Source organism: Pristiophorus japonicus, chromosome 3, assembly GCF_044704955.1.
Source record: "Pristiophorus japonicus isolate sPriJap1 chromosome 3, sPriJap1.hap1, whole genome shotgun sequence".
NCBI classification, from domain to species: Eukaryota; Metazoa; Chordata; class Chondrichthyes; family Pristiophoridae; genus Pristiophorus; species Pristiophorus japonicus.
In genome coordinates, this window is record NC_091979.1 from 82,610,767 (window position 1) to 82,637,907 (window position 27,141).

The 27,141-nt window shown below is 46.5% G+C and overlaps 1 protein-coding gene across 4 annotated transcripts in view; it reads right to left on the reverse strand.

Moving 5' to 3' along the window:
- The window catches only part of LOC139259776 (coiled-coil domain-containing protein 89), a 77,382-nt gene extending 53,406 nt beyond the window's left edge, over positions 1 to 23,976 (reverse strand). For all 4 annotated transcript variants that reach the window (XR_011592653.1, XM_070875505.1, XM_070875503.1 and 1 more), the window contains exons 1-2: positions 23,865 to 23,976; positions 11,451 to 11,923 (exon numbers count right to left, since the gene is read on the reverse strand). Coding sequence is in view for 3 of the 4 variants with exons in the window: in XM_070875505.1 (XP_070731606.1) it covers positions 11,451 to 11,923; positions 23,865 to 23,933 (542 nt within the window). In the remaining variant the exon portion in view is untranslated. The remainder of the gene's footprint in view (positions 1 to 11,450; positions 11,924 to 23,864) is intronic.
- Between the last annotated feature and the right edge of the window lie 3,165 nt (positions 23,977 to 27,141).

The window sequence follows — 27,141 nt, forward strand, 5'->3', positions numbered from 1 at the left end:
TGCAATTCTCTGGTACCACTCCTGTATCTAAGGATTTCCACCTTAACGTCCCTCAGCATCCTAGGATCCATCCCATCTGGTCCTCGTGACTTATTTACTTTAAGTAGTCAGCCTTTCTAGTCCCTCCTCTTAATCAATTTTAATCCCATCCAGTATCTCCACTACCTCCTCTTTCACTATAACTTTGGCAGCATCTTCTTCCTTGGTGAAGACAGATGCAAAGTACTCATTTAGTATCTCAACCATGCCCTCTGCCTCCATGCTCGGCATGATTGGGAGCTAAATATTCCTGGCTATGGGATCTTTAGAAAGGACAAGGAAATTAGAAAAGGGAGAGTAGTAATATTTATAAAATATACAAATACCACAGTAGAAAGTAAGGATTTCAGTAAGGGTAATCAGGCCATGAAAACACTATGGGTAGAGATAAAGAACAGTAAAGGATGCAAGACTACAGAGCTCCTGACAGTAGTAGTGTAGTGGGTAGATGTATAAATACGGCGATCAGGGAAAGCATGTAGCAACAACAATGATCATAGTTGAAGATTTTAATTTTCATAGACTGAGAGAAGCAGAATGGAGTGTATGAAATGATACAATGAACTCCGTACTGTAAGCCAGTGACTAGGTGTAACCTGGTCAGTCTTTAATGGCTTCCAGAAGTGCAGATACAAAGGTGAAGTTCAGGTTATATACTGGGCCCAGCACGAGTGTACCTATGACCCGAGGACCTCTGACGGTAGTGCCCCCTGGTGGTGGGCAGACCTTATAGACCTTATATACATACATTACATCATTCCCCCCCCACCCCCCTAATTCTTGGCACAAGTCCATATTACAAATTCAGACGGTCCGGAGCTCTTCGCTCCCTGGTTGACCGTCTCAGTACAATCCCAGTGCGTTCCGAGTCTCTCATGACTTGGGGCTGGGTGTTGACCACAGTGGGTTCTTCTGATGGCTAGACGTGAGTTGGTTGGTCGTCTAAGCTCGCGGTGTCTTCTTCCAACTGTTCCGGTTTGTCAGTGTGCCTTAGCTTGATTTGATCAATGTGTTTCCTGCACATCTGCCCATTTTTGAGCTTAACCATATATACCCGGTTACCCTCCATATCCGTAACATTGCCCGGGAGCCACTTGGGCCCTTGACCATGGTTAAGTACATACACTGGGTTATTTACAGATATGTCACGTGACACTGCGGCGCAGTCGTGATATCACTGCTGGCGTTGACGTTGGGTTTCGTTAACGTCAGGATGGACTTGAGAGAGCTTGGTTTTGAGGCCTCTCTTCATCAATAGTTCCGCAGGCGGGACCCCGGTGAGCGTGTGTGGCCTTGTCCTGTAACTGAGCAGTATGCATGACAGGCGTATCTTCAAGGAACGTGAGTTACACGTTTCAGGCTCTTCTTGATGGTTTGAACTGCCCGTTCCGCTTGACCATTGGACGCGGGTTTGAACGGGGTTGACCTCATGTGTTTTATGCCGTTGCATTCCATGAACTCTTGAAACTCCAGGTTCGTGCCACACGGTCCGTTGTAGCTGACAATGATGTCTGGCAGACCATGTGTGGCAAATATGGCTCTCAGGTTCTCAATGGTGGAGGTGAAAGTGCTGAATGACATGATCTCACACTCTATCCATTTGAAGTATGCATCCACCACCACAAAACACATTTTACCGAGGAAGGAGCCTGCAAGGTCGATGTGGACTCTAGACCACGGTTTGGATGGTCATGACCACAGACTAAGCAGAGCTTCCTTTGGGGCATTGATTAACTGCATGCAAGTGCTGCACTGATGCACGCATGACTCTAAGTGTTATGAATGCAATCATAGGCAACCTGTGTCATACCACCACCAGAGGGCATACCTGTTGGGAGTCCCAAGGGATCCCAACATCCCTTGGGAGCACTTTATATAAGCAGGCCTCCCATGCTATACTGGCACTCTGGAGTTTAATTAAAGGAGCTAAGGTCACACTTACTCATTGTCTACAGTACTCAGTTGCATTACTTTACTATGAGCGTTAACAACTGGTGACGAGATAACGAACAATCACGCGAAAATGCAGAGAACTGTTGGTATCCTGGAGAAATTCTCAGAAGGGGATGATTGGGAGGCCTTCGTGGAGCGACTCGATCAATACTTCATGTCCAACGAGCTGGAAGGGGACGAGAACGCTGCCAAACGAAGGGCGATCCTCCTCACCATCTGTGGGGCAACAACCTATGGCCACATGAAGAATCTTCTAGTTCCGGTGAAACCAATAACCAAATCGCTGGTCCGGGAGCACCTAAATCCGAAGGAACGCATTCTGATGGCAATTTTACACGTGTCAACGGTCTGAAGGCCAGGAAGTGGCGAGCTACGTCGCCGAACTAAGGCGCCTTGCAGGGCATTGCGAATTTGATGGATTCCTGGAGCAAATGCTAAGAGACATATTTGTGCTTGGCATTGGCCATGAGGTTATCCTTCGCAAACTATTGACTGTTGAAACACCGAACCTGAGCAAAGCCATAACGATAGCCCAGGCAATTATGTCCAGCAGCGATAACACCAAACAAATTTCACAGCATAAAGAGGTTTAGGCAAGTACTGTACACAAAGTAACATCATTTTGAGGCAGGAATGCATATGGCAGAACGTACACGCCTGCAGCTGCATGACCTCAGATGACCCAGAGTCCGCCATCTAATGTTAATGCGAGGCAGTTAACACCTTGTTAGCACTGCGGAGGTGATCACCGAGCCCATCAATGCCACTTCAAACACTGTGTGCAAAGGCTGTGGAACAATGGGACACCTCCAGTGAATGTGCAGACAAGCTGCAAACCCTGCAAACCACCACGTTGCAGAGGAGGATCGATCCATGGTGGAGCAGGCTGAACTAGAGACTCAAACTGAGGAGGCAGAAGTGTACGGGGTACACACTTTCACCACGAAATGTCCACCGATCATGCTAAAAGTCGAACTAGATGGAATTCCAGTATCCATGGAATTGGACACGGGTGAGAGTCAGTCTATCATGAGCAAAAAGGCCTTCGACAGGCTGTGATGCAACAAGGCACACAGGCCCAAGCTTAGCCCTATTCATACCAAGCTAAGAACTTACACCAAAGAGCTGATCCCTGTTATTGGCAGCGCAGAAGTAAAAGTATCCTATGATGGAGCAGTGCACGAACTCCCACTATGGATTGTACCAGGAGATGGCCCCACGCTGTTCGGCAGAAGCTGGCTGGGAAAAGTCTATTGGAACTGGGACGACATCCGAGCGCTTTTGTCCGCCGCCGACGCCTCATGTGCCCAGGTTCTGAGCAAGTTCCCGTCTTTGTTTGAGCCAGACATCGGAAGTTTCTCGGGGGTGAAAGTGCAGATCCACTTGGTTCCCGGTACACGACCCATCCACAACAAGGCACAGGCAGTGCCATATATGAATCGAGAGAAAGTGGAAATTAAGCTGGACAGGCTGTAGTAAGAAGGCATCATTGCGCCGGTGGAGTTCAATGAGTGGGCCAGTCCGATTGTTCCGGTTCTCAAAGACGACGGCATGGTCAGAATTTGTGGGGACTATAAAGTAACGATTAACCGTTTTTCGATATAGGACCAGTACCCGCTACCCAAGGCAGACGACCCATTTGCGACCCTGGCTGGAGGAAAGACGTTCACCAAGTTAAACCTGACCTCGGCCTACATGACGCAGGAGCTGGTGGAGTCTTCGAAAGGCCTCACCTGCATCAACACGCACAAAAGTCTGTTCATCTACAATAGATGCCCGTTTGGGATTCGATCTGCCGTGGCAATTTTCCAACGGAACATGGAGAGCCTGCTAAAGTCAGTTCCACGCACTGTGATTTTCCAGGATGACATGCTGATCACAGGTCGGGACACCATCGAACACTTGTAAATTGGCTAGATTGCGTGGGACTCAGGTTGAAAGAGCTCGAAGTGTGTTTTCCTGGCACCAGAGGTCGAGTTCTTAGGGAGAAGAATCATGGCAGACAGCATTAGATCCACTGACGCCAATACAGAGGACATCAAGAACGCATCGAGACCACAGAACGTGACGAAGCTGCGGTCGTTCCTGGGACTCAACTATTTTGGTAATTTTCTACCCAGGTTAAGCACCTTGCTAGAACCCCTACATGCGCTGCTAGGCAAGGGAGACGACTGGGTATGAAGGAAATCACAAGAGACTGCTTTTGAGAAAGCCAGAAATCTGTTAGGTTCCAACAAACTGCTTATTCTGTATAACCCATATCAACGTTTAGTGCTAGCTTGCGATGCGTCTTCATACGGCGTCGGGGGTGTGTTACAACAAGCAAACGAATCGGGAACATTGCAACCGGTTGCCTATGCATCCAGGAGTTTGTCAAAGGCCAAAAGGGCCTACAGCATGATTGAAAAAGAAGCTCTGGCATGCATTTATGGGGTGAAAAAAATGCACCAGTATCTGTTTGGTCTTAAGTTTGAGTTAGAAACTGACCATAAGCCACTCATATCGCTATTCTCAGAGAGCAAAGGGATTAATACCAATGCCTCTGCCCGCATCCAAAGATGGGCGCTCACGCTGTCTGCATACAACTATGTAATCCCGCCACAGACCCGGCACAGAGAACTGCGCTGATGCTCTCAGTCGGCTACCATTTACCACCACCGGGGTGGAAATGGCACAGCTTGCAGACTTGCTCTTGGTGATGGATGCATTGGAAAACGAAAAGTCACCCGTTACAACCCGCCAAATCAGGACCTGGACCAGCCAGGATCCTTTACTGTCCCTTGTAAAAAACTGTGAACTCCATGGGAGCTGGTCGAGCGTCCCAGCGGAGATGCATGAAGAGATCAAGCCGTTCCAGCGGCGCAATAACGAAATGTCCATACAGGCGGACTGTCTTTTGTCGGGGAATCGCGTAATTTTGCCTAAGAAAGGCAGGGAAACGTTCATATATGACCTACACTGTATCCACCGAGGCACAGTAATGAGGTGGCCCGGCATCGGCTCAGATTTGGAGTCATGTGTGCACCAATGCAACACTTGCTGTCAACTGAGCAATGCACCCAGAGAGGCATCGCTAAGTTTGTGGTCATGGCCCGCCAAACCGTGGTCTAGGATCCGTTTCTAGGCAAAATGTTTTTGGTCATTATGGATGCTTATTCCAAATGGATTGAATGTGTAATAATGTCTGTAAGCACGTCCACTGCCACCATCGAAAGTCTACGAGCCATGTTCGCCACACATGGCCTGCCTGATGTTCTTGTCAGCGACAATGGGCCATGCTTCACCAGTGCGGAATTCAAGGAATTCATGACCCGCGATGGGATCAAGCACATCACATCTGCCCCGTTCAAGCCCGCATCCAACGGCCAGGCAGAACGGACAGTCCAAACCATCAAGCAAAGCTTGAAACATGTGTCGGAAGGCTCCCTGCAGACCCGCCTGTCCTGAGTCCTGCTCAGCTACCGCACCAGACCCCACTTGCTCACCGGGGTTTCCCCGGCCGAGCTGATCATGAAAAGAGCACTTAAAACAAGGCTCTCTCTTGTCCACCCTGATCTCCATGATCACGTCAAGGGCAGGCGGCATCAACAAAGCATGTACCATGATCGCGCAAACTTGTCACGCGATATTGAAGTCAATCACCCTGTATTTGTACTCAACTATGGACATGGTCCCAAATGGCTTGCTGGCACCGTCCTAGCCAAAGAAGGGAGTAGGGTGTTTCAGGTCAAACTTGCTAATGGACTAATTTGCAGAAAGCATTTGGACCAAACCAAACTGCGATTCACAAACAGCCACGAGCAACCTGAAGAGGACACCACCAACTTCAACCCTCCAACACACACACAACTGGCAACTGACATCACGGTCAACCACGAAGCTAAACTCACCATCCCCAGCAGCCCGGCAAGGTCAGCAGCCCAGCGAAGAATCCAACCAACTCACCCACACCTGCATCTGTACCGAAATGATCGACAAGGGAGCGAAAAGCCTCAGATCGTCTCACCCTGTAAATAAGTGTACTATTGACTTTGGGAGGGAGTGATGTTATGTATGCAACCCAAGGCAACCTATATCATACCGCCACCAGAGGGCATACCTGTTGGAGTCCCAAGGGATCCCAGCATCCCTTGGGAGCACTGTATATAAGCAGGCCTCCCATGCTGTACCGGCACTCTGGAGTTTAATTAAAGGAGCTAAGGTCACACTTACTCATTGTCTACAGTACTCATTTGCATTACTTTATTATAAGCATAACACGAAGTCCGAGTTAATGCCAGGCCACCAAACATGGGACCTGGCGATGGCCTTCATCATGACAATACCGGGATGCATACTATGTAACTCCCGTACAAATCTCGCCCTGCCTTTCTTGGGCATTACAACACGATTACCCCACAGTAAACAGTCGGACTGGATGGAAAGCTTATCATTGCGATGGCTGTACGGTTTGGTTTCATCACCCATTTCCTTGGGGATGGTCGACCAGTCCCTGTTAAGAACACAACGTTTTACAACCGATAGGGTCGGATCCTGGCTGTTCCAGGTCTTAACTTGTTGAGCAGTGACAGGCGATCCTTCACTCTCAAAGTCATCCATGACCATGAGTAGCTTTGCGGGCATTGGCGTTTCCACCTCCGGTGTGGGCAACGGTAACCAGCCCAATGCATCCTCGCAGTTGTCGGTGCCTGGTCTATGGCGAATAACATAATCATAGGCAGATAATGTTAGCGCCCACCTCTGGATGCGGGACGACTCGTTGATATTGATACCTTTATGTTCCAAAAACAACGATATAAGCGGCTTGTGATCGGGTTCCAGCTCAAAGCAAAGCCCAAGCAGGTACTGGTGCATTTTTTTTACCCCATAAACACATGCTAAAGCCTCTTTCTGTACCATGCCGTAGGCTCTTTCCGCCTTGGACAGGCTTCAAGACACGTATGCAACTGGTTGTAGTTTGCCTGACACATTGGCTTGCTGGAGCACGCAGCCGACCCAATAGAACGACGCATCACAGGTCAAAACTAGACCCTTGCATGAGTCATACAGTACCAGTAGCTTGTGGGAACACAACAAATTTCTAGCCGTCTCAAAGGCTCCGTCTTGAAGTTCACCCCACACCCAGTTGTCTCCTTTCCTGAGCAGCTTGTGCAAAGGCTCAATTTGGGTAAGAAGTTACCAAAGTAGTTGAGAAGATCCAGGAACGAACACAGCTCCGTCACATTCTGGGGCCTGGGCGCATTTTTGATGGCCTCTGTTTTCATGTCTGTAGGCCTGATTCCATCTGCAGCAATCCTTTGTGTGTGTTGATGCATGTAAGTTTCTTTGATGATTCAACCAGTTCCTGTGTCATGTAGGTCGACGTTAGATCCAATTTGGTGAACGATTTTCTCCCAGCTTGCGTTGCAAACAGGTCATCAGCTTTCAGCAGCGGGTACTGATCTTGCTTCGAAACTCGGCTGATCGTGACCTTGTTGTCCCCACAAATCCTGACCGTGCCGTCGCTCTTTAACACCGGAACAATGGGGCTGGCCCATTCATTAAATTCGACCAGTGAGATGACCCCCTTGCCTTGTAGCCTGTCCAATTCGAGCTCGACCTTTTCTCTCATCAAGTGTGGGACCATCCTGGCTTTGTGATGGAGAGGCCTTGCGTCTGGGCCTATCCAACACAAAGTGAATCTGCACCTTGGCTCCCTTGAAGCTGCCAATTCCTCGTTCAAACAGTGAGGGAAATTTGCTCAGCACTTCCACACACAAATCATCATCCGCTGATGACAAAGTTTTGATATCGTACCATTTCCATTTTATTTTCTCGAGCCAACTCCTGCCGAATAACTCCTGCTGTTGCCTGGGATAATCCATAATGGTAGATCATGAACCGCTCCCTCATACGACTCTCTTACTGCTGCACTACCGATCACTGATATGAGCTCTTTGGTGTAGGTACGCAACTTCGCATTTATTGGACTCAGCTTGGGTCTCTCTGCCTTGGTCTCCCACAGCTTTTTGAAAGTCCTCTGGCTCATTATCGATTGACTCACACCCATGTCTAATTCCATGGATACCGGCACGCCATTTTATTTTACCTCCATCATTATCGGTTGGCTCTTTGTTAAGAATGCACGTACGTTATACACTTCCTCCTTGGAGCTCTGAAATGCCTCGGGCTGCATCACCAGATCCATGCTGAATTGATCATCATCCACGTGGTGTGTCGCAGCTCGCTTGCTCCGCTGCGGACACGTCCGCTGAACATGCCCCGTCTTCGCACATCCTCTGCATACATACTGCCTGAAGCAGCACTGATGGGGTCGGTGATTGCCCCGCAACGCCAACACGTTGAGCTCAGATTTGCGCCCGATGGCAGGCTTTGAGCGGCTCCCGTTCTCGCATACACAATTGAGTAGGCCCTCGATGGCGAACTTTGAGCGGCTCCCGTTCTCGCATACGCTGTCGACTAGGCCCTCGATGGCAAACTTTGAGTGGTTCGCGGTCTTGCAGACGCAGTCGAGTTGGCCCTGCCATGTGCAGCTCTGCCGACCGTCGATACAATTTTGTACACAGTACTTGCCGTGGAGTTCCTGTTTTGTCGCGATAGCTGCTTTGTGCTTTTCTGCATGGACATGCAAGTCTAGGCGATGATGATGACCTTGCTGAGGTCCGGCGTCTCCGCAGCCAGCAGCTTACTTAAGATCGCCTCGTGGTTGACCCCGATCATGAAAAAGTCACGCAGCATGTCTTCCAACGCAGGCCCAAATTTGCAAGGCCCTGCAAGACATCGCAGGTCGGCAACAAATGCCGCTACGTCCTGGCCTTCTGGACGAACGTGCGTATGGAAGTGATATCTGGAATGAGGATTCCTTCCGTGGGTTTAAGGTGCTCCCAAACTAGAGCTCACAGTTCTTTGTAATCTTTTTCTGTAGGAAGAGTGGGTGAGAGCAGATTCTTGATGATTGCATAGATTGTGGGGCCACTGACGGTGAGAAGAACTGCCCTGCGCTTCTCTGCATCCTCGTCTTTGTTTAGGTCATTTGCCACAAAATACTGGTCAAGACGATCCGTGAAATCTCCTCAATCCTCTCCCTCATTGAATCTCTCTAGAATTCCAACAGTACTCGATCGTGCTGTGCTCGCCATACTTTTGCGTGGGTTTGTATTTGCCTCGTTGCCAGTTGTAGTGTATGAAATGATACAATGAACTCTGTACTGTGAGCCAGTGACTAGGTGTAACCTGGTCAGTCTTTAATAGCTTCCAGAAGTGCAGATACAAAGGTGAAGTTCAGGTTATATACCGGGTCCAGCACGAGTACACCTATGACCCTAGGACCTCCGACGATAGTGCCCCCTGATGGTGGGCAAACCTTATGTACATACATTACACAGAACAGCTCAAATAGTAAAGGCAATGAATTTCTAAAATGCATTCGAGATAATTTTCTAGAACAATGGCCTGGCCATTTGATGGCATCACGCCCGTTTTTCAGGCACTAAACAGGCACCTAAGTCTTCAATATAGTGAGCAGGAAGCACACATTCATTTTCAGCCAGAAGTGTTCCACCCACCGTATTGGATCAGGCATCTTCATAGGCATCCAGAGCGCACAATAGAACTATGGAAAACATTGAATAATGTATTTAAATTAGGATCCTGTGCTCCTCGCAGGACTCTTCCAGTTTTGTTATGCCCCAGCTGCTGACTTGCCAGGTGACTGATGAAGGCATCTGCAGTTTGTTGCTGAACTCGTCCATAACTAAGAGACAGGAAGGACCCTTCACCAGTGCTTTTTAAAGAGATCATGCGGTACATACAAGTTAGTTATCATTTAGGGTTAGGGTTAGGGTTAATTTCTGTGTCAACAATGGCCATGGTGGTAGCCATCTGTGAGTACTGTCAGGGGAGGTTCCATAATGGTGGGCCCCACTGTCTTGTTGATGGAGTTGACTACTCGGTTGGTCCATGTGTGGACGGAATGGTTTCCATGTTCTGCACAACCCCTTGACACAAGTTGGAGCTGGACTCTTCAATGCCCTGCGATATTGTTCTCAAGCTCACTCGTTGGCTACCCTGAGCACCCAGCATTTCCTGGTATATGACCATCAACCTTCTTCAGTAGGCTAGCCCATCAAAGTCAGCCTCTGAACACTCTGCAGCAGAGCTAGTATGCATCCGGCAAGTTGGCACTTGTGGCATCCTATCCATCTGCCCTAGCTCCTGCACAATTGTGGCTGGTGATTCATCACCCCTTCTCTAGCCTAGCCTTTAAAGTACATGTGTTACCAGTATCTGAGCTGGTGCTCACGAGGGTGAGATCGTCTACGGCTTTAGGAAGGCTGGCCTCCTCTGCATCCACTGACTGGGGGGCATCCACATTTCAGCAACTGAAATGAAAGAGAAGAATAATGTTAGCTTTTAGTGTGAAGGGAAAGCAGAGAGGGACAGAGAGAAAAGTGGATGAAGGCATCTGCAGTTTGTCATGCAGAGTGTGTAGGGCGAGATAGAAGAAGGGAAAAGAGGATAAGGTGTGAAGAAACACTGCACAACGTCTCCTCCAGCATTGCCAGTTATGGCCATGATTCTCTCTCTGCCATGATGGCCAAAAGTTTTCTTTGAGGGGGGAGAGGGTTTGCACATGGGTTTGGCCCCTTGTGGTGACAGCTTCCTAGCTGAAATTTTGCATGACCTTCTGCTGAAAAAAAGGAGTAAAGACACATTCTCACAAGACTATCATGGTGTAATAGCTGGTATGCAGTGTGCAAGATGTGGGAAAGTGAGATTTGCAATAGCGGTGAGTATATGAGTAGGATAAGGAGGTGTAGTGATAGTAAGATCGTAAATGCAATTGGGGGAGGGACATATTGTGAGTAGTGAGGGCAGAGGTGTGAGCAGAGTAAGAGAGCAGTATTATTACCTTGACAACTCTGGCAGCGACTTGTTGCCTTGAGGTCTTTTTAACCTCTGGAGATAAGAGCATTTCCCTCCTCCTGTCCACTGTCTGCACCAGGACCTCCAACGCAGCATCATAGATCCTTGCTGCCTTGCTGTTGCTTGTGCTTGTTGCTGCCATTACTATATTCACAAGTCCTTCTTACCTTCTGCAGCCAGAGTGCACATTTTCTTTCAGAGGTGCTGGCTACTTTGAAGTGGCAGCAGAGATGCCCGATATCTGGCACCCCAAACAGGAGTGCAGCCAATGAATAGCAATGCTGGGTGTATGCTTGAGTCATGATAATGAGCATGCATCACGAATATTACGTGCTGCCTGAGATGCTAACAGGCACATGCAGTGCGTGCCGTGTCACCTGCTAACTGGCATCGAGCATTATTAAAATTAAATCATGATTCAGTGTGATACAATTTCACTCTAAAATTAATGTTGTAGCAAAAAATGAAATATTTGTGCTTGGTTAAATTATTAGCACACTTCACATTCTGAATTTATCATTCATGCTGCTTACTTGCATTCCTGTTCTAGCACCTTGCCTTGTTTTAAACTTTTTTCCAACTCATCAGAGAGCTTGAATATTTGTTCATCTTTCTGTTGCTGGGCTTTACAGGACATATTTTCATTCTCTCTCTGGAGTATTTCATTTTGCACTCTGAGCTCTGCATTCTGTCTCTTGTATTCATCCTTGAATTTGATAATTTCTTGGTGATTGAACGCCAGATCCATGAATCGCTCCTCTAGCTGAGCTGACTGGTTTAGTTCGCCCTCTAGTTGTTGCTTGAAGTCCTCGCACTGGTTCTCCAGCTCAGTGTTAATTGTCTCCAAAGTTTGGCAACGCAGTAAGAACTCATCTGCTCGCCGTTTTAGTATGCAGATAAGCTGTGACTGTTCATCTATTCTAGATCGTAACAAGGCATTTTCTGTTTTGTCTTCTTGGGAGAGTCCAGGTAACTTCTCTAAGGTAATTTGCACAGCATCAATTTCCTAAACAATACAAAATGGCCTGAATGTTACATATGTGCTTAACTGTAGCATTTTGAATAAAGGAGGAATGGCTTGTTAATTTTATATGCTGCCACAATAGCCTCTCTGGTCATACACTTCTTAACTGTAGCTAAGAGATGCCATTTTAGAGATCTGAGTTCAAATTCAGTATGTCGATGATCAGGTCTTCTCACTGGTGTCAAGAGACACACTTAGAATTAAAGAGGAAGGAACACATGGGGGAGATACTTCTATTCAAAGGATTTATCCTTTTTATATGAAACTATTTTTAAAATATCTGTTCTTCTGGCACAGAGACCCTTGCGTAGTATCTGCCTCCTTGGTAGGTAATGCCAATTATGGAGAGTGTGACTTTGTGTCCTAGAGTTCCATTGCAAACTCTAATAGGTGTCACTTAAATTGGTTTGAGAGTTGCTCCACAGCCACTGAACCTTAAGAAAAGACCTTAAAGGCTGCGAAACCTGCACTCCAAATCTGTAGTGGTTTCCTGAACTTGGTTGACTTGAGTGTGATCTGCAGGCTGGCTTGAAGTCAACTTCTGCCCCGCCCATCCCCCCCACCCCTCCCTTCCACCACCCCCATCCTCTGACTGTTTGCAATGGAGCTGAGGGATGAAGGGAGGGAGGCGGGAAGGAATGAACAGTTAGATAGTGCCTTTCAAGACATTAGGATGTCCCAAAGTGCTTTACGGGAAGTGAAGTACTTTTTGAAATGTAGTCATTGTTGTAATGTAGGAAACGTGGCAGCAAATTCCCACACAGCAACAAAATGTGACCAGATCATCTGTTTTTGGTGTTAGTTGAGGGTTGAATATTGGTCAGGACACTTGGAGAACATTCCTCTTCTTGTTGAATAGTTACATGGGATCTTTTAGATCCATCTGATAGGGCAGACGGATTAATGTCTCCTGCATCTCCTGCAGTGCAGCACTCCCTCAATACTGGTGTTTGTGATTTGGGTTTGGTTATCAGTGTGAACACAGTAACTTGGATTGGTGGTCCGGGTTTAGTTATTTTTTAAAAGAGAGTGAAATATTGGGTGGGATAATCATAGTAAGAGAATAAGTATTATGGGGTTTAGCATCTTTGAAAGTAGATAAATCGCCAGGATCGGATGAATAAGGGGCCGCCCATTTAAAACCGAGCTGAGGAGAAATGTCTTCTCTCAGAGGATTGTAAATCTGTGGAATTCGCTGCCTCAGAGAGCTGTGGAAGCTGGGACATTGAATAAATTTAAGACAGAAATAGACAGTTTCTTAAATGATCAGGGGATAAGGGGTTATGGGGAGTGGGCAGGGAAGTGGAGCTGAGTCCATGATCAGATCAGCCATGATCTTATTGAATGGCGGAGCAGGCTCGAGAGGCCGTATGGCTTACTCCTGTTCCTATTTCTTATGTTCTTAAATATATCCTAGGTTATTAAAAGAAGTAAGGGAGGAAATTGCAGAGGCTCTGATCATCATTTTCCAAACCTCCCTGGCAACAGGAGTGGTACCAGAAGATTGGAGAACTGCTAACGTTGTACCATTGTACCCTCGGGACCCGGTGCCTCACAACTTGAGCCTCCTCTGGGAAATCCCCTCCGTGCCTTTCAGTTCTGCACGGAAGGGATTCCTGTACAGGCTGCTCTTGCACAACCTCCACGTTGCCATCCTCATCTGTCATCCGGACACGCCATGGTGCACCATCTTGCCATCCAGAGGAGGCAGGGATCCTCAATGGAGTGCTCTCTATGCAGGAGTCCTCCCTCTATTTATTGGGGACTTGGCCTGGAGGGTGTTGCACGGAACAATCCCGTGCAATAAGTTTTTAAGTTGGTTCACGGGCTCCCACACCGCTTGTAATTTCTGCAGTCTAGAGGAATCCGTGTTTCATGTGTATATTGAGTGTGCGAGGTTGCAGCCTCTCTTCCAATATCTGAAGGGGCTGCTCCTCAAATTCTGGTTGCACTTCAGTCCCACACTCCTGATTTTTGGGCATCCTGTGCAGAGGGGAACGGGGAGGTCGGAAGGCCAACTCGTAGGACTGCTCCTGGGCATGGCCAAGGGGGTCATCACCTGGTCCAGGCAGCGGGCGGCCGAGGGGGTTGTTCAGCCCGACTACCTGCCTCTCTTCTGTGGTTACATCCGAGCCAGGGTGTCCCTGGAGATGGAGCACGCGGTGTCCACCGATACGCTCGTGGCTTTCTGTGAGAGGTGGGCGCCAGAGGGACTGGAGTGCATCACTGCCCCCGGCAACCAAACTTTAATTTGACCCTTAATGTTTAAAGTTTAATTTGTCTATGTTTGTTGGTTTTAGTGCCCCACCCCTTTTAGCCAGGGGGCACTTGTAGAATTTGTGTTTCTAGTACCATCAAAAAAAACAAGGGGGCACTTGAAAGGTTTTTGGAGTGTGACCTCCCCTTTAATCAGGGGGCACTTGTTTAATGTTCACAACTAAAATAGTTGTAGATCAGCAGGTTCTGCTGTCATTAACTTGAGTCCCGCAGAACCTGCCTTGCCTGCTCCCAGTGCAGACCCACAAGGCAGCAGCTCTGCCAATTATGTTTGAAGCAAATAAGAACAGAAAATGCTGGAAATACTTAAAAAAAAAAATTGTTCATGGGATGTGGGCGTCACTGGCCAAACCAGCATTTACTGCCCATCCCTAATTGCCCTTGAGAAGATGGTGGTGAGCCGCCTTCTTGAACCGCTGCAGTCCGTGTGGTGAAGGTACTCCCACAGTGCTGTTGGGGAGGGAGTTGTAGGACTTTGATCCACCAACGATGAAGGAACAACGATATACTTCCAAGCCAGGATGGTGTGTGACTTGGAGGGAAACGTGGAAGTGGTGGTGTTCCCATGCGCCTGCTGGTGTTGTCCTTCTAGGTGGTAGAGGTTGTGGGTTTTGGAGGTGCTGCCGAACAATCCTTGGTGAGTTGCTGCAGTGCATCATCTTCAACATCATTATAGGCGGTCCCTCATATCGAGATTGACTTGCTTCCACGCCAAAAAGGGATGAGTTCACAGGTGTTTCAATGAAGGAGCTAATCTTTCAGGTCCTTAGCTACATGTTGAAGGGTGGAAGATGCCTGTGTGTAGATTTTTTAATGTGTGGTGGCTGTTGCACACCAGCCACCGCATGGGCTTGACAGAGCTAGGTCTTGGTCCAGTGGCAATAATTAACCAAGACAGCTGCAGCGCATCTTGTAGATGGTACACACTGCAGCCACGGTATGTTGGTGATGGACGAAGTGAATGTTTAAGGTGGTGGATAGGGTGCCAATCAAGCGGGCTGCTTTGTCCTGGATGGTGTTGAGTTTCTTGAGTGTTGTTGGAGCTGCACTGATCCAGACAAGTGGAGAGTATTCCATCACACTCCTGACTTGTGCCTTGTAGATGGTGGAAAGGCTTTGGCGAGTCACGAGGTGAGACACTCGCCGCAGAATACCCAACCTCTGACCTGCTCTTGTTGCCACAGTATTTATGTGGCTGGTCCAGTTAAGTTTCTGGTCAATGGTGACCCCCAGGATGTTGATGGTGGAGTATTCAGCGATAGTAATGTCGTTGAATGTCAAGGGGCGATGGTTAGACTCTCAATTGTTTTAGATAGTCATTGCCTGGCACTTGTGTGGCATTAGAGGGAATTAGATATGGCCCTTATGGCTAAAGGGATCAAGGAGTATGGAGAGAAAGCAGGAAATGGGTACTGAGTAGAATGATCAGCCATGATCATATTGAATGGTGGTGCAGGCTCGAAGGGCCGAATGGCCTACTCCTGCAGCTATTTTCTATGTTTCTATGTTTCCATGTTTAAAAAGGGAAGAAGGAATAAACCGAGTAATTACAGGCCAGTTAGTTTAATCTCTGTGGTGGGGAAATTACTGGAATCAATTCTGAGGGACAGTATAAACCTTCATTTAGAAAGACACAGATTAATCAAGGACAATCAGCATGGATTTGTTAAGGGAAGGTTATACCTGACTAACTTGTTTGATTTTTTCTGAGGAGGTAACAAGGTCGATGAGGTCAGTGCGTTTGATGTAGTCTACATGGATTTTAGAAAGGCTTTTGACATGGTCGCACATGGCAGGCTGATCAAAAAGATAAAAGCCCATGGGATCCAAGGGAAAGGGGCAAATTGGATCCAAAATTGGCTCAGTGGCAGGAAGCAAAGGGTAATGGTTGATGGGCGTTTTTGCGACTGAAAGGCTGTTTCCAGTGGGATTCCACAGTGCTCAGGACTCGGTCCCTTGCTTATTGTAGTATATATATTAATGATTTAGAATTAAATGTAGGGGACATGATAAAGAATTTGCAGATGATCCAATAACTGACCATGTGGTTGACAGTGAGGAGGAAAGCTTTAGACCGCAGGAAGATATCGATGAACTGGTCAGTTGGGCAGAAAAGTGGAAAATGAAATTCAATCCGGAAAAGTGTGAGGTAATGCATTTGCGAAGGGACAACAAGGCAAGGGAATACACAATAAATGAGAGGATACTGAGAGGTATAGTGGAACAGAGGGACCTTGGAGCGTATGTCCACAGATGCTTAAAGGTAGCAGGGCAGGTTGATAAGGTAGTTAAAAAGGCATACAGAATGCTTTCCTTTATTAGCCGAGGCATAGAATATAAGAGCAGGGAAGTTATGTTAGAACTGTATACAACACTAGTTAGGCCCCAGCTTGAGTACTTCATGCAGTTCTGGTCACCACATTATAGGAAAGATGTGATTGCACTAGAGAGAGTGTAGAGGAGATTTATGAAGATGTTGCCAGGACTGGAAAATGTTAGCTATGAGGAAAGATTGAATAGGCTGGGGTTTCTTTCTTTGGAATAGAGGAGGCTGAGGGGAGATTTAATTGAGGTGTAAAATTATGAACGGCCTAGATAGAGTGGATAGGATGAACCTATTTCCCTTAGAAAAGGGGTCAATAACCAGGGGGCATAGATTTAAAATAGTTGGTGGAAGGATTAGAGGAGAGATGAGGACAACACATTTCATGCAGAGGGTGGTGGGGGTCTAGAACTCACTGCCTGAAAGGGTGATAGAGGCAGAAACCCTCATCACATTTAAAAAGTACTTGGATGTGCAGCAGCATAGAGTGGCATTTGTGAGTTTGGTAAGTGGGTGAGTTTTAAGAGTTATTCTCTTTAAACCATTTGGAGGCTGGAGTAAATTGTTAGTGGCAATTGCCAGTAGCTTCTAAGTAAGTAGCAGTTTAATTTAAAGGGGAAAAGTTAAATAGTTGGGATTCTTTCAGGTTTAGGCAGAGAAAAACAAGGTAACTCTCCAGTAGGAGGCAATTAGCAGCTAGTTAAAACCAATTCTGTAAACGACTGACCAGTAGTGAGTCATCTGCCCTAGATAGTTTAAAAAAAGGCAGCTCGTGCACAGCATGGAGTGCAGCAGCATAGAGTGGCATTTGTGAGTTTGGTAAGTGGGTGAGTTCGGGCAAGCGGGGGTGGCAGGTGCTGTTTTGTCTTGTTTTTCCTACCAGTGCTGACACTAGAGCAGCTGATAAGGAGTGCGAGAGTAGGAGACGGCGGCCCAGAGACCAGCCCAACCAGCTGCAGACAAAGAGAGAGGGGTGAGAAATCGAGAAGTGATGTCAGAGTGCAGGGAGGAGCAGCGTCAGCGGCAGTCCGGGGTCAGCGGCCTACAAAGGCCCAGCGGCAGTCGGTGAGCGAGCAGTGCGGGGAGGAGGGACAAGAAATGAAAAAGTGACGTCACAGCCAAGCTGATAAGTGGTTGGCTGATTGGCTGGTGAGTATATCTCTTTGATTTTGTGTTCTAATAGATAAGAGGATAAATTACTAAATAGCTGTTTAGTGTTTGTAGTGGGAGTCAGTGTTTTTGCTGGATAATTTAAGGGTAACTAGTGGGATGGCAGGGCAGCTCGTTCAAATGGAATGCAACACCTGTGCCATGTGGGAATTTCTGGATGCTTCCCGCAACGGGAATGACTCATGTGCAGGAAATGTCTCCAGCTCCTCCAACTTGAGCGCCATGTCTCGGAGCTTGAGCGAGGACTGGAGGCACTGAGGAGCATCCGAGAGAACAAGAAGTAGGTGGATAGCTCGTTTCAGGCGTTAGTCACCCCACAGATTAAAAGGGTACAGGAGGATAGGGAATGGGTGACCGTCGCACACAAGAGTATGGCAAGGCAGGTAGTGCAGAAGTCCCCTGAGGCTATCCCGCTCTCCAACCGGTACTCAATTCTGACTACGGGCAAGGGCGGTGATGCCTCTGGGGAGTACAGCCAGGGCCAAGTCCACAGCACCGTGGGTGGCTCAGCTGCACAGGGGGGGAGGAAGAAGATGGGAAGGGCTATAGTGATAGGAGATTCAATAGTTAGTGGAGCAGATAGGCGCTTCTGCGGCAGCAAAAGTGACATCAGGATGGTGTGTTGCCTCCCTGGTGCAAGGGTCAATGATGTCACTGAGCGACTGCAGGGCATTCTGGGGAGGGAAGGGGAACAGCTAGTGATTGTGGTCCACATTGGTACCAACGACATAGGTAGAAAGAGGGGTGAGGTCCTGAAAGCTGAGTTGAGGGAGCTAGGAGTACGATTGAAAGCCAGGACCTCAAAGGTGGTAATCTCGGGATTACTGCCAGTGCCACGTACTAGTGAGGGTAGAAATAGGAAGGCTAGTCAGATAAATACGTGGCTGGGGCATTGGTGTAGGAGGGAGGGCTTTAGTTTCCTGAACAATTGGGACCGCTTCTGGGGTAGGTGGGACCTGTACAAGTCGTACAGGTTACACCTCAACAGAGATGGGACCAATGTTCTCAGGGGTGGTTTTGATAGTGCAGTTGGGAGGGCTTTAAACTAGCTTGGCAGGGGAATGGGAATCCAGAAGAGGGCTCTGACCTAGTTAGAGTGGGTGAGAGCTCAGATGAACAGAACCCCAAGAAAGAATGCAAAAGGCAGGAGGCAACAGAGCAGAGTAGCACTGGGGTAAGTGTAAACCACAAGTGATAGGAAGGGACAATATGTTTGAATATAAAGGGGCTGCAGGAGGGGTCAAAACTAAAAATCATGGTTTAAAAACTAGTATTAAAACACTTGACCTAAATGCACGCAGAATTCAAAACAAAGTAAATGAGTTGACGGCACAAATCATTACAATTGGGTATGATTTGGTGGCCATTACAGAAACGTGGTTGCAGGGTGGCCAAGACTGGGAATTAAACATACAGGGGTATCTGACAATTCGGAAAGATGACAAGAAGGGAAAGGAGGTGGGTAGCTCTGTTAATAAAGGATGATATCAGGGCAGTTGTGAGAGACGATATTGGCTCTAATGAACAAAATGTTGAGTCATTGTGGGTGGAGATTAGAGATAGTAAGGGGAAAAAGTCACTGGTGGGCGTAGTTTATAGGCCCCCAAATAATAACTTCACGGTGGGGCGGACAATAATCAAGGGAATAATGGAGGCATATGAAAAAGGAACGGCAGTAATCATGGGGGATTTTAACCTACATATCGATTGGTCAAATCAAACCGCACGGGGTAGCCTTGAGGAGGAATTCATAGAATGCATACGGGATTGTTTCTTAGAACAGTATGTTACAGAACCTACAAGGGAGCAAGCTATCTTAGATCTGGTCCTGTGTAATGAGACAGGAATAATAAACGATCTCCTAGTAAAAGATCCTCTCGGAATGAGTGATCACAGTATGGTTGAATTTGTAATACAGATTGAGGGTGAGGAAGTAGTGTCTCAAACGAGCGTACTATGCTTAAACAAAGGGGACTACAGTGGGATGAGGGCAGATTTGGCTAAAGTAGACTGGGAACACAGACTAAACGGTGGCACAATTGAGGAACAGTGGAGGACTTTTAAGGAGCTCTTTCATAGTGCTCAACAAAAATATATTCCAGTGAAAAAGAAGGGCGGGTAGAGAAGGGATAACCAGCCGTGGATAGCCAAGGAAATAAAGGAGAGTATCAAATTAAAAACCAATGCGTATAAGGTGGCCAAGGTTAGTGGGAAACTAGAAGATTGGGAAAATTTTAAATGACAGCAAAGAATAACTAAGAAAGCAATAAGGGAAAGATAGATTATGAAAGTAAACTTGCGCAAAACATAAAAACAGATAGTAAAAGCTTTTACCGATATATAAAACGGAAAAGAGTGACTAAAGTAAATGTTGGTCCCTTAGAAGATGAGAAGGGGGATTTAATAATGGGAAATGTGGAAATGGCTGAGACCTTAAACAATTATTTTGCTTCGGTCTTCACAGTGGAAGACACAAAACCATGCCAAAAATTGCTGGTCACGGGAATGTGGGAAGGGAGGACCTTGAGACAATCACTATCACTAGAGGCGTAGTGCTGGACAGGCGAATGGATCTCAAGGTAGACAAGTCCCCTGGTCCTGATGAAATGCATCCCAGGGTATTAAAAGAGATGGCGGAAGTTATAGCAGATGCATTCGTTATAATCTACCAAAATTCTCTGGACTCTGGGGCGGTACCATCGGATTGGAAAGCAGCTAATGTAACACCTCTGTTTAAAAAAGGGGACAGACAAAAGGCAGGTAACTATAGGCCGGTTAGTTTAACATCTGTAGTGGGGAAAATGCTTGAAGCTATCATTAAGGAAGAAATAGCGGGACATCTAGATAGGAATAGTGCAATCAAGCAGACGCAACATGGATTCATGAAGGGGAAATCATGTTTAACTAATTTACTGGAATTCTTTGAGGATATGGTGGATGTGATGTATTTAAATTTCCAAAAGGCATTCGATAAGGTGCCACACAAAAGGTTACTGCAGAAGATAAAGGTACGCGGAGTCGTAGGAAATGTATTAGCATGGATAGAGAATTGGCTGGCTAACAGAAAGCAGAGAGTCGGGATAAATGGGTTGTTTTCGGGTTGGAAATCGGTGGTTAGTGATGTGCCACAGGGATCGGTGCTGGGACCACAACTGTTTACAATATACATAGATGACCTGGAAGAGGGGACAGAGTGTAGTGTAACAAAATTTGAAGATGACACAAAGATTAGTGGGAAAGCGGGTTGTGTAGAGGACACGGAGAGGCTGCAAAGAGATTTAGATAGGTTAAGCGAATTGGCTAAGGTTTGGCAGATGGAATACAATGTCGGAAAATGTGAGGTCATCCATCTTGGAAAAAAAAACAGTAAAAGGGAATATTATTTGAATGGGGAGAAATTACAACATGCTGCGGTGCAGAGGGACCAAAAAAGTTAGTTTGCAGGTGCAGCAGGTAATCAGGAAGGCGAATAGAATGTTGGCCTTCATTGCGAGAGGGATGGAGTACAAAAGCAGGGAGGTCCTGCTGCAACTGTACAAGGTATTGGTGAGGCCGCACCTGGAGTACTGCGTGCAGTTTTGGTCACCTTACTTAAGGAAGGATATACTAGCTTTGGAGGGGGTACAGAGACGATTCACTAGGCTGATTCCTGAGATGAGGGGGTTACCTTATGATGATAGATTGAGTAGACTGGGTCTTTACTCGTTGGAGTTCAGAAGGATGAGGGGTGATCTTATAGAAACATTTAAAATAATGAAAGGGATAGACAAGATAGAGGCAGAGAGGTTGTTTCCACTGGTCAGGGAGACTAGAACTAGGGGGCACAGCCTCAAAATACGGGGGAGCCAATTTAAAACCGAGTTTAGAAGGAATTTCTTCTCCCAGAGGGTTGTGAATCTGTGGAATTCTCTGCCCAGGGAAGCAGTTGAGGCTAGCTCATTGAATGTATTCAATCACAGATAGATAGATTTTTAACCAATAAGGGAATTAAGGGTTATGGGGAGCGAGCAGGGAAGTGGAGCTGAGTCCACGGCCAGATCAGCCATGATCTTGTTGAGTGGCGGAGCAGGCTCGAGGGGCGAGATGGACTACTCTTGTTCCTAATTCTTATGTTCTTATGCACTTAAAGAGCCGTGACCTAAAGGGCTACGGATCTAGTGCTGGAAGGTGGGATTAGGCTGGGTAGCTCTTTTGCGACCGACACGGACACGATGGGCCGAATGGCCTCCTTCTGTGTCGTAATTTTCTATGACTATAATTCTATGATCAGTGTGAACACACTGACTCGGGTTTGGGAAAGGAAAACTTGCAATGATATAGCTCTTTTCATGACCATCGGATGTCCCAAAGCACTTTACAGCCAATTAAGTACTTTTGAAGTGTAGTCACTGTTCTAATGTAGGAAACACAGCAGCCAATTTGCGCACAGCAAGCTCTCACAAGCAGCAATGTGATCATGACCAGATAATCTATTTTAGTGAAGTTGGTTGAGGGATCAATATTGAACAGGACACCGGGGATACCTCCCCTGCTCTACTTCAAAATAGTGCTATGGGATCTTTTACGCCCACCTGTGAAAACAAACAGGACCACGGCTTTATGGCTCATCTGAAAGACGGCACTTCTGACAGTGCAGCACTCACTCAGTACTGCTCTGGTAATCCGGGTTTAGTTATCAGTGTAAACACACTGACTCGGATTGGTGATCCGGGTTTAGTTATCAGTGTAAACGCACTGACTCAGATTGGTGATCCGGGTTTGGTGATCCGTGTGTGAACACACTGACTCGTGTTGGTGATCTGGGTTCGGTTATCAGTGTGCACACACTACACAGGTTTGGTGATTTGGGGTTAGTGATCCCAGTGTAAACACACTGACTCGGTTTGGTGATCCGGGTGTAAACACACTGACCCTGGTTTAGTGACCCAGGTGTGAACACACTGACCCTGGTTTGGTGATCTGGAAGCAGAGAGTCGGGATAAACGGGTCCTTTTCAGAATGACAGGCAATGACTAGTGGAGTGCCACAGGGCTCAGTGTTGGGACCCCAGCTCTTTACAATATACATTAACGATTTGGATGCAGGAATTGAGTGTAATATCTCCAAGTTTGCAGATGACACTAAACTGGGTGGCGGTGTGAGCTGTGAGGAGGATGCTAAGAAGCTGCAGGGTGACTTGGACAGATTAGGTGTGTGGGCAAATGCATGGCAGATATAGTATAATGTGGATAAATGTGAGGTTATCCACTTTGGTGACAAAAACACGAAGGCAGAATATTATCTGAATGGTGACAGATTAGGAAAAAGGGAGGTGCAACAAGACCTGGGTGTCATGGTTCATCGGTCACTGAAAGTGGGCACGCAGGTACAGCAGGCGGTGAAGAAGGTAAATGGTATGTTGGCCTTCATAGCTAGGGGATTTGAGTATAGGAGCAGGGAGGTCTTACTGAAGTTGTATAGGTCCTTAGTGAGGCCTCACCTGGAATATTGTGTTCAGTTTTGGTCTCCTAATCTGAGGAAGGACGTTCTTACTATTGAGGGAGTGCAGCGAAGGTTTACCAGACCGATTCCAGGGATGGCAGGACTGTCCTATGAGGAGAGACTAGATCGACTGAGCCTGTATTCACTGGAGTTCAGAAGGATGAGAGGGGATCTCATAGAAACATATAAAATTCTGACGGGACTGGACAGGTTAGACGCAGGAAGAATGTTCTCGATGTTGGGGAAGTCCAGAACCAGGGAACATAGTCTTAGGATAAGGGGTAGGCCATTTAAGACTGAGAAGTGGAGAAACTTCTTCACTCAGAGTGGTTAACCTGTGGAATTCCCTATCGCAGAGAGTTGTTGATGCCAGTTCATTGGATATATTCAAGAGGGAGTTAGATATAGTCCTTACAGCTCAAGGGATCAAGGGGTATGGAGAGAAAGCAGGAAAGGGGTACTGAGGGAATGATCAGCCATGATCTATTGAATGATGGTGCAGGCTCAAAGGGCCGAATGGCCTACTCCTGCATCTATTTACTATGTTTCTAAATTGGTGATCTGGGTGTAAACACACTGACCCGGGTTTGGTAATCTGGGTGTAAACACACTGACCCGGGTTTGGTGATCTGGTGGGAACACACTGACTCCGGCTTGTTATCCCGGACCTACCTGTTTGCTATCTTGTATCAACTGGCGGTAATCGCGTGGCTCGTGCTCGGCGGCAGCTCGCGGCTCCATCACTCCGCGTGTCCCCGCGTCGCGCGGCTCCTCGCCGCTTCCACTGTTGTCAGTAGCAACCCAACTCCGCACTACGGCGGCTGTGGTTGGTCCAAATATCTCGGTCAGTTCAAAACGCCATACAGCATCCTACCTTCCTCCTTCAGTTACAAGAGACCTGTTCGGCTGAAGGCTTCTGTAAATCCGCCCCCTGCAGAACAAGTGCAAAGTCTTTTATCCTAAAATCACTGCCAAATTATTGTGAGTTTCCAGCTTGTGGCAATAACAATGGCATGAAATATAGATGTATGTCATATAAATGGTACCGAGTTTGGTCCATTTGCTGCGGAATGTTGTATCACCTTCGTGGTTCTTTATTGGTAGTTGTTTTCATTTAAAATATACCGTTTGTGGGCGGTGGCACTCACTAGCTAGCGCCTTGCCATGGTGTCTCATGTAATACCACTTCTGTTCCACTGTATGTCACTAGTACACCTTGTCAATTGGAAGGAATGAACATAAGGCCGGAGTCGACGAGACAAGACCATTTGCCCCATCGCACTCATTCTTCAGTACAATAACACTCCCAACACGCCATTTATTTATTTTTGCTTTTATTATCTTGCATGGTAGATTTTTTTCACACACTGATCCTTCTTGAACTCACATTTTTCTGGATACTCGAAATGTATTTTTAATTTATATTCTTTGGTCTTTTTGAATTGCCTGATTATTAGTAGAGAAAAAGCTGATAAATCCCCAGAGTACTAAAAGAGGTAGCCATGGAAATAGTGGATGCATTGGTTGTCATCTTCCAAAATTCTATAGATTATGGAACAGTTCCTGCAGATTGGAGGGTGGCAAATGTAACCCCACTATTTAAGAAAGGAGGGAGAGAGAAAATGGGGAACTACAGACCGGTTAGCCTAACATCAGTAGTAGGGAAAATGCTAGAGTCTACTATAAAGGATGTGATAACGGCACACTTGGATAATATCAACGGGATTAGACAAAGTCAACATGGATTTATGAAAGGAAAATCGTGTTTGACAAACCTACGGCAGTTTTTTGATGATGTAACTGATAGAATAGATAAGGAAGAACCACTGGATGTAGTGTATTTGGATTTTCAGAAGGCCTTTGATAAAGTCCCACATATGTTCATGTGCAAAATTAAAGCACACAGGATTGGGGGTAATATACTGGCATGAATTGAAAATTGGTTAACGACAGGAAACAGAGAGTAGAAATAAACGGGTCTTTTTCGGGGTGGCGGGCAGTGACTAGCGGGGTACCACAAGGATCAGTGCATGGGCCCCAGCTATTCACAATATATATAAATGATTTGGATGAGGGAACCAAATGTAATATTTCCAAGTTTGCTGACGATACAAAACTAGGTGGGATTGTGAGTTGTGAGGACGGTGCAAAGACGGTGCAAGGCGATTTTGATAGGTTGAGTGAGTGGGCAAACACATAGCAGTATAACATGGATAAATATGAAGTTATCCACTTTGGTAGGAAAAACATAAAGACAAAATATTATTTAATGGTGATAGCTTGGGAAATGTCGATGTACAAAGGGACCTGGGTGTCCTTGTACACCAGTCATTGAAAGCAAACATGCAGGTGCAGCAAGCAGTTAGGAAGGCAAACGGTATGTTGACCTTCATTGCAAGAGGATTTGAGTACTGGAGCAAGGATGTCTTCTACAGTTATACAGGGCCTTGGTGAGACCACACCTAGAGTATTGTGTGCAGTTTTGGTCTTTTTACCTAAGAAAGGATACACTTGCCATAGAGGGAGTGTAGCAAAGGTTCACCAGACTGATTCCTGGGATGGCAGGACTGTCTTTATGAGGAGAGATTGGGTCGACTAGGCCTGTATTAACTAGAGTTTAGAAGAATGAGAGGGGATCTCATTGAAACGTATAAATTTTGATGGGGTTGAACATACTGGATGCAGGGAGGATGTTTCCCCTGGCTGGGAAGTCTTGGACAAAGGATCACCGTCTCAGGATACAGGGTAGGAAATTTAGGACTGAGATGCGGAGAAATTTCTTCACTTAGAGGGTGGTGAACCTGTGGAATTCTCTACCACTGAAGGCTGTGGAGGCCAAGTCACTAAATATATTTAAGAAGGAGATAGATTTCTAGACACAAAAGGCATAAAGGGGTATGAGGAGAAAGCAGGAATATGGTGTTGAGATAGAGGATCAGCCAGGATCATACTGAATGGCGGTGCAGGCTCGAAGGGCCGAATGGACTACGACTGCTCCTAATTTTTATGTTTCTATGATTTGTTTAGGGCTTTGCTTCTATATAATTAATACTTTAGATATTTTGGTGAGCTCCATTCTTTAACCAGACTTAAAGGGGGTCAAAGGGATATACTTTTTCTTAAAAGGATTGACCTTTTTATGGAGGAAAATGATAAATCCACTTAAATTTCTATTTTTTTCAAATGTACTTTTTCCTTCCTGCACAGATATCATCAAGTTGACTTTCTGTCCCTGTTCTTAACTCAGCCATCCACTGGCAAAACTCCTATCCATGTTTATGAAACCTCCAACGTTGATTACTTTAATGCTCTTGATGATCTCTTGTCCTTCATTCTTTACATTCCAACTCTTTCAAACTCTAATTTGTCTAAAGCTTAGTGCACGGCCTGATAAAAGGGTGGCTAACTCCTAATCATTATTCCATCCTCACTGACCTAAGAGTGTAGATCAACATAAGAATATAAGAAATAGGAGCAGGCGTAGGCCATATGGCCCCTCGAGCCTGCTCCACCATTTAATACAATCATGGCTGATCCGATCATGGATTCAGGTCCACTTCCCTGCCTGCTCCCCATAAACCCTTACTCCCTTATCGGTTAAGAAACTGTCTATCTCTGTCTTAAATGTATTCAATGACCCAGCTTCCACAGCTCTCTGAGACAGCGAATTCCAAGTCTCTGAGAGAAGAAATTCCTCCTAATCTCGGTTTTATCCTAAGATTATGCCCCCTAGTTCTAGTCTCTCCTATCAGTGGAAACATCCTCTCTGCATCCACTTTATCAAGTTCTCTCATAATCTTATACATTTCGATAAGATCACCTCTCATTCTTCTGAATTCCAATGTGTAGAGGTCCAACCTACTCAACCTTTTCTCATAAGTCAACCCCTCATCTCCGGAATCAACCTAGTGAACCTTCTCTGAACTGCCTCCAAATCAAGTATATCCTT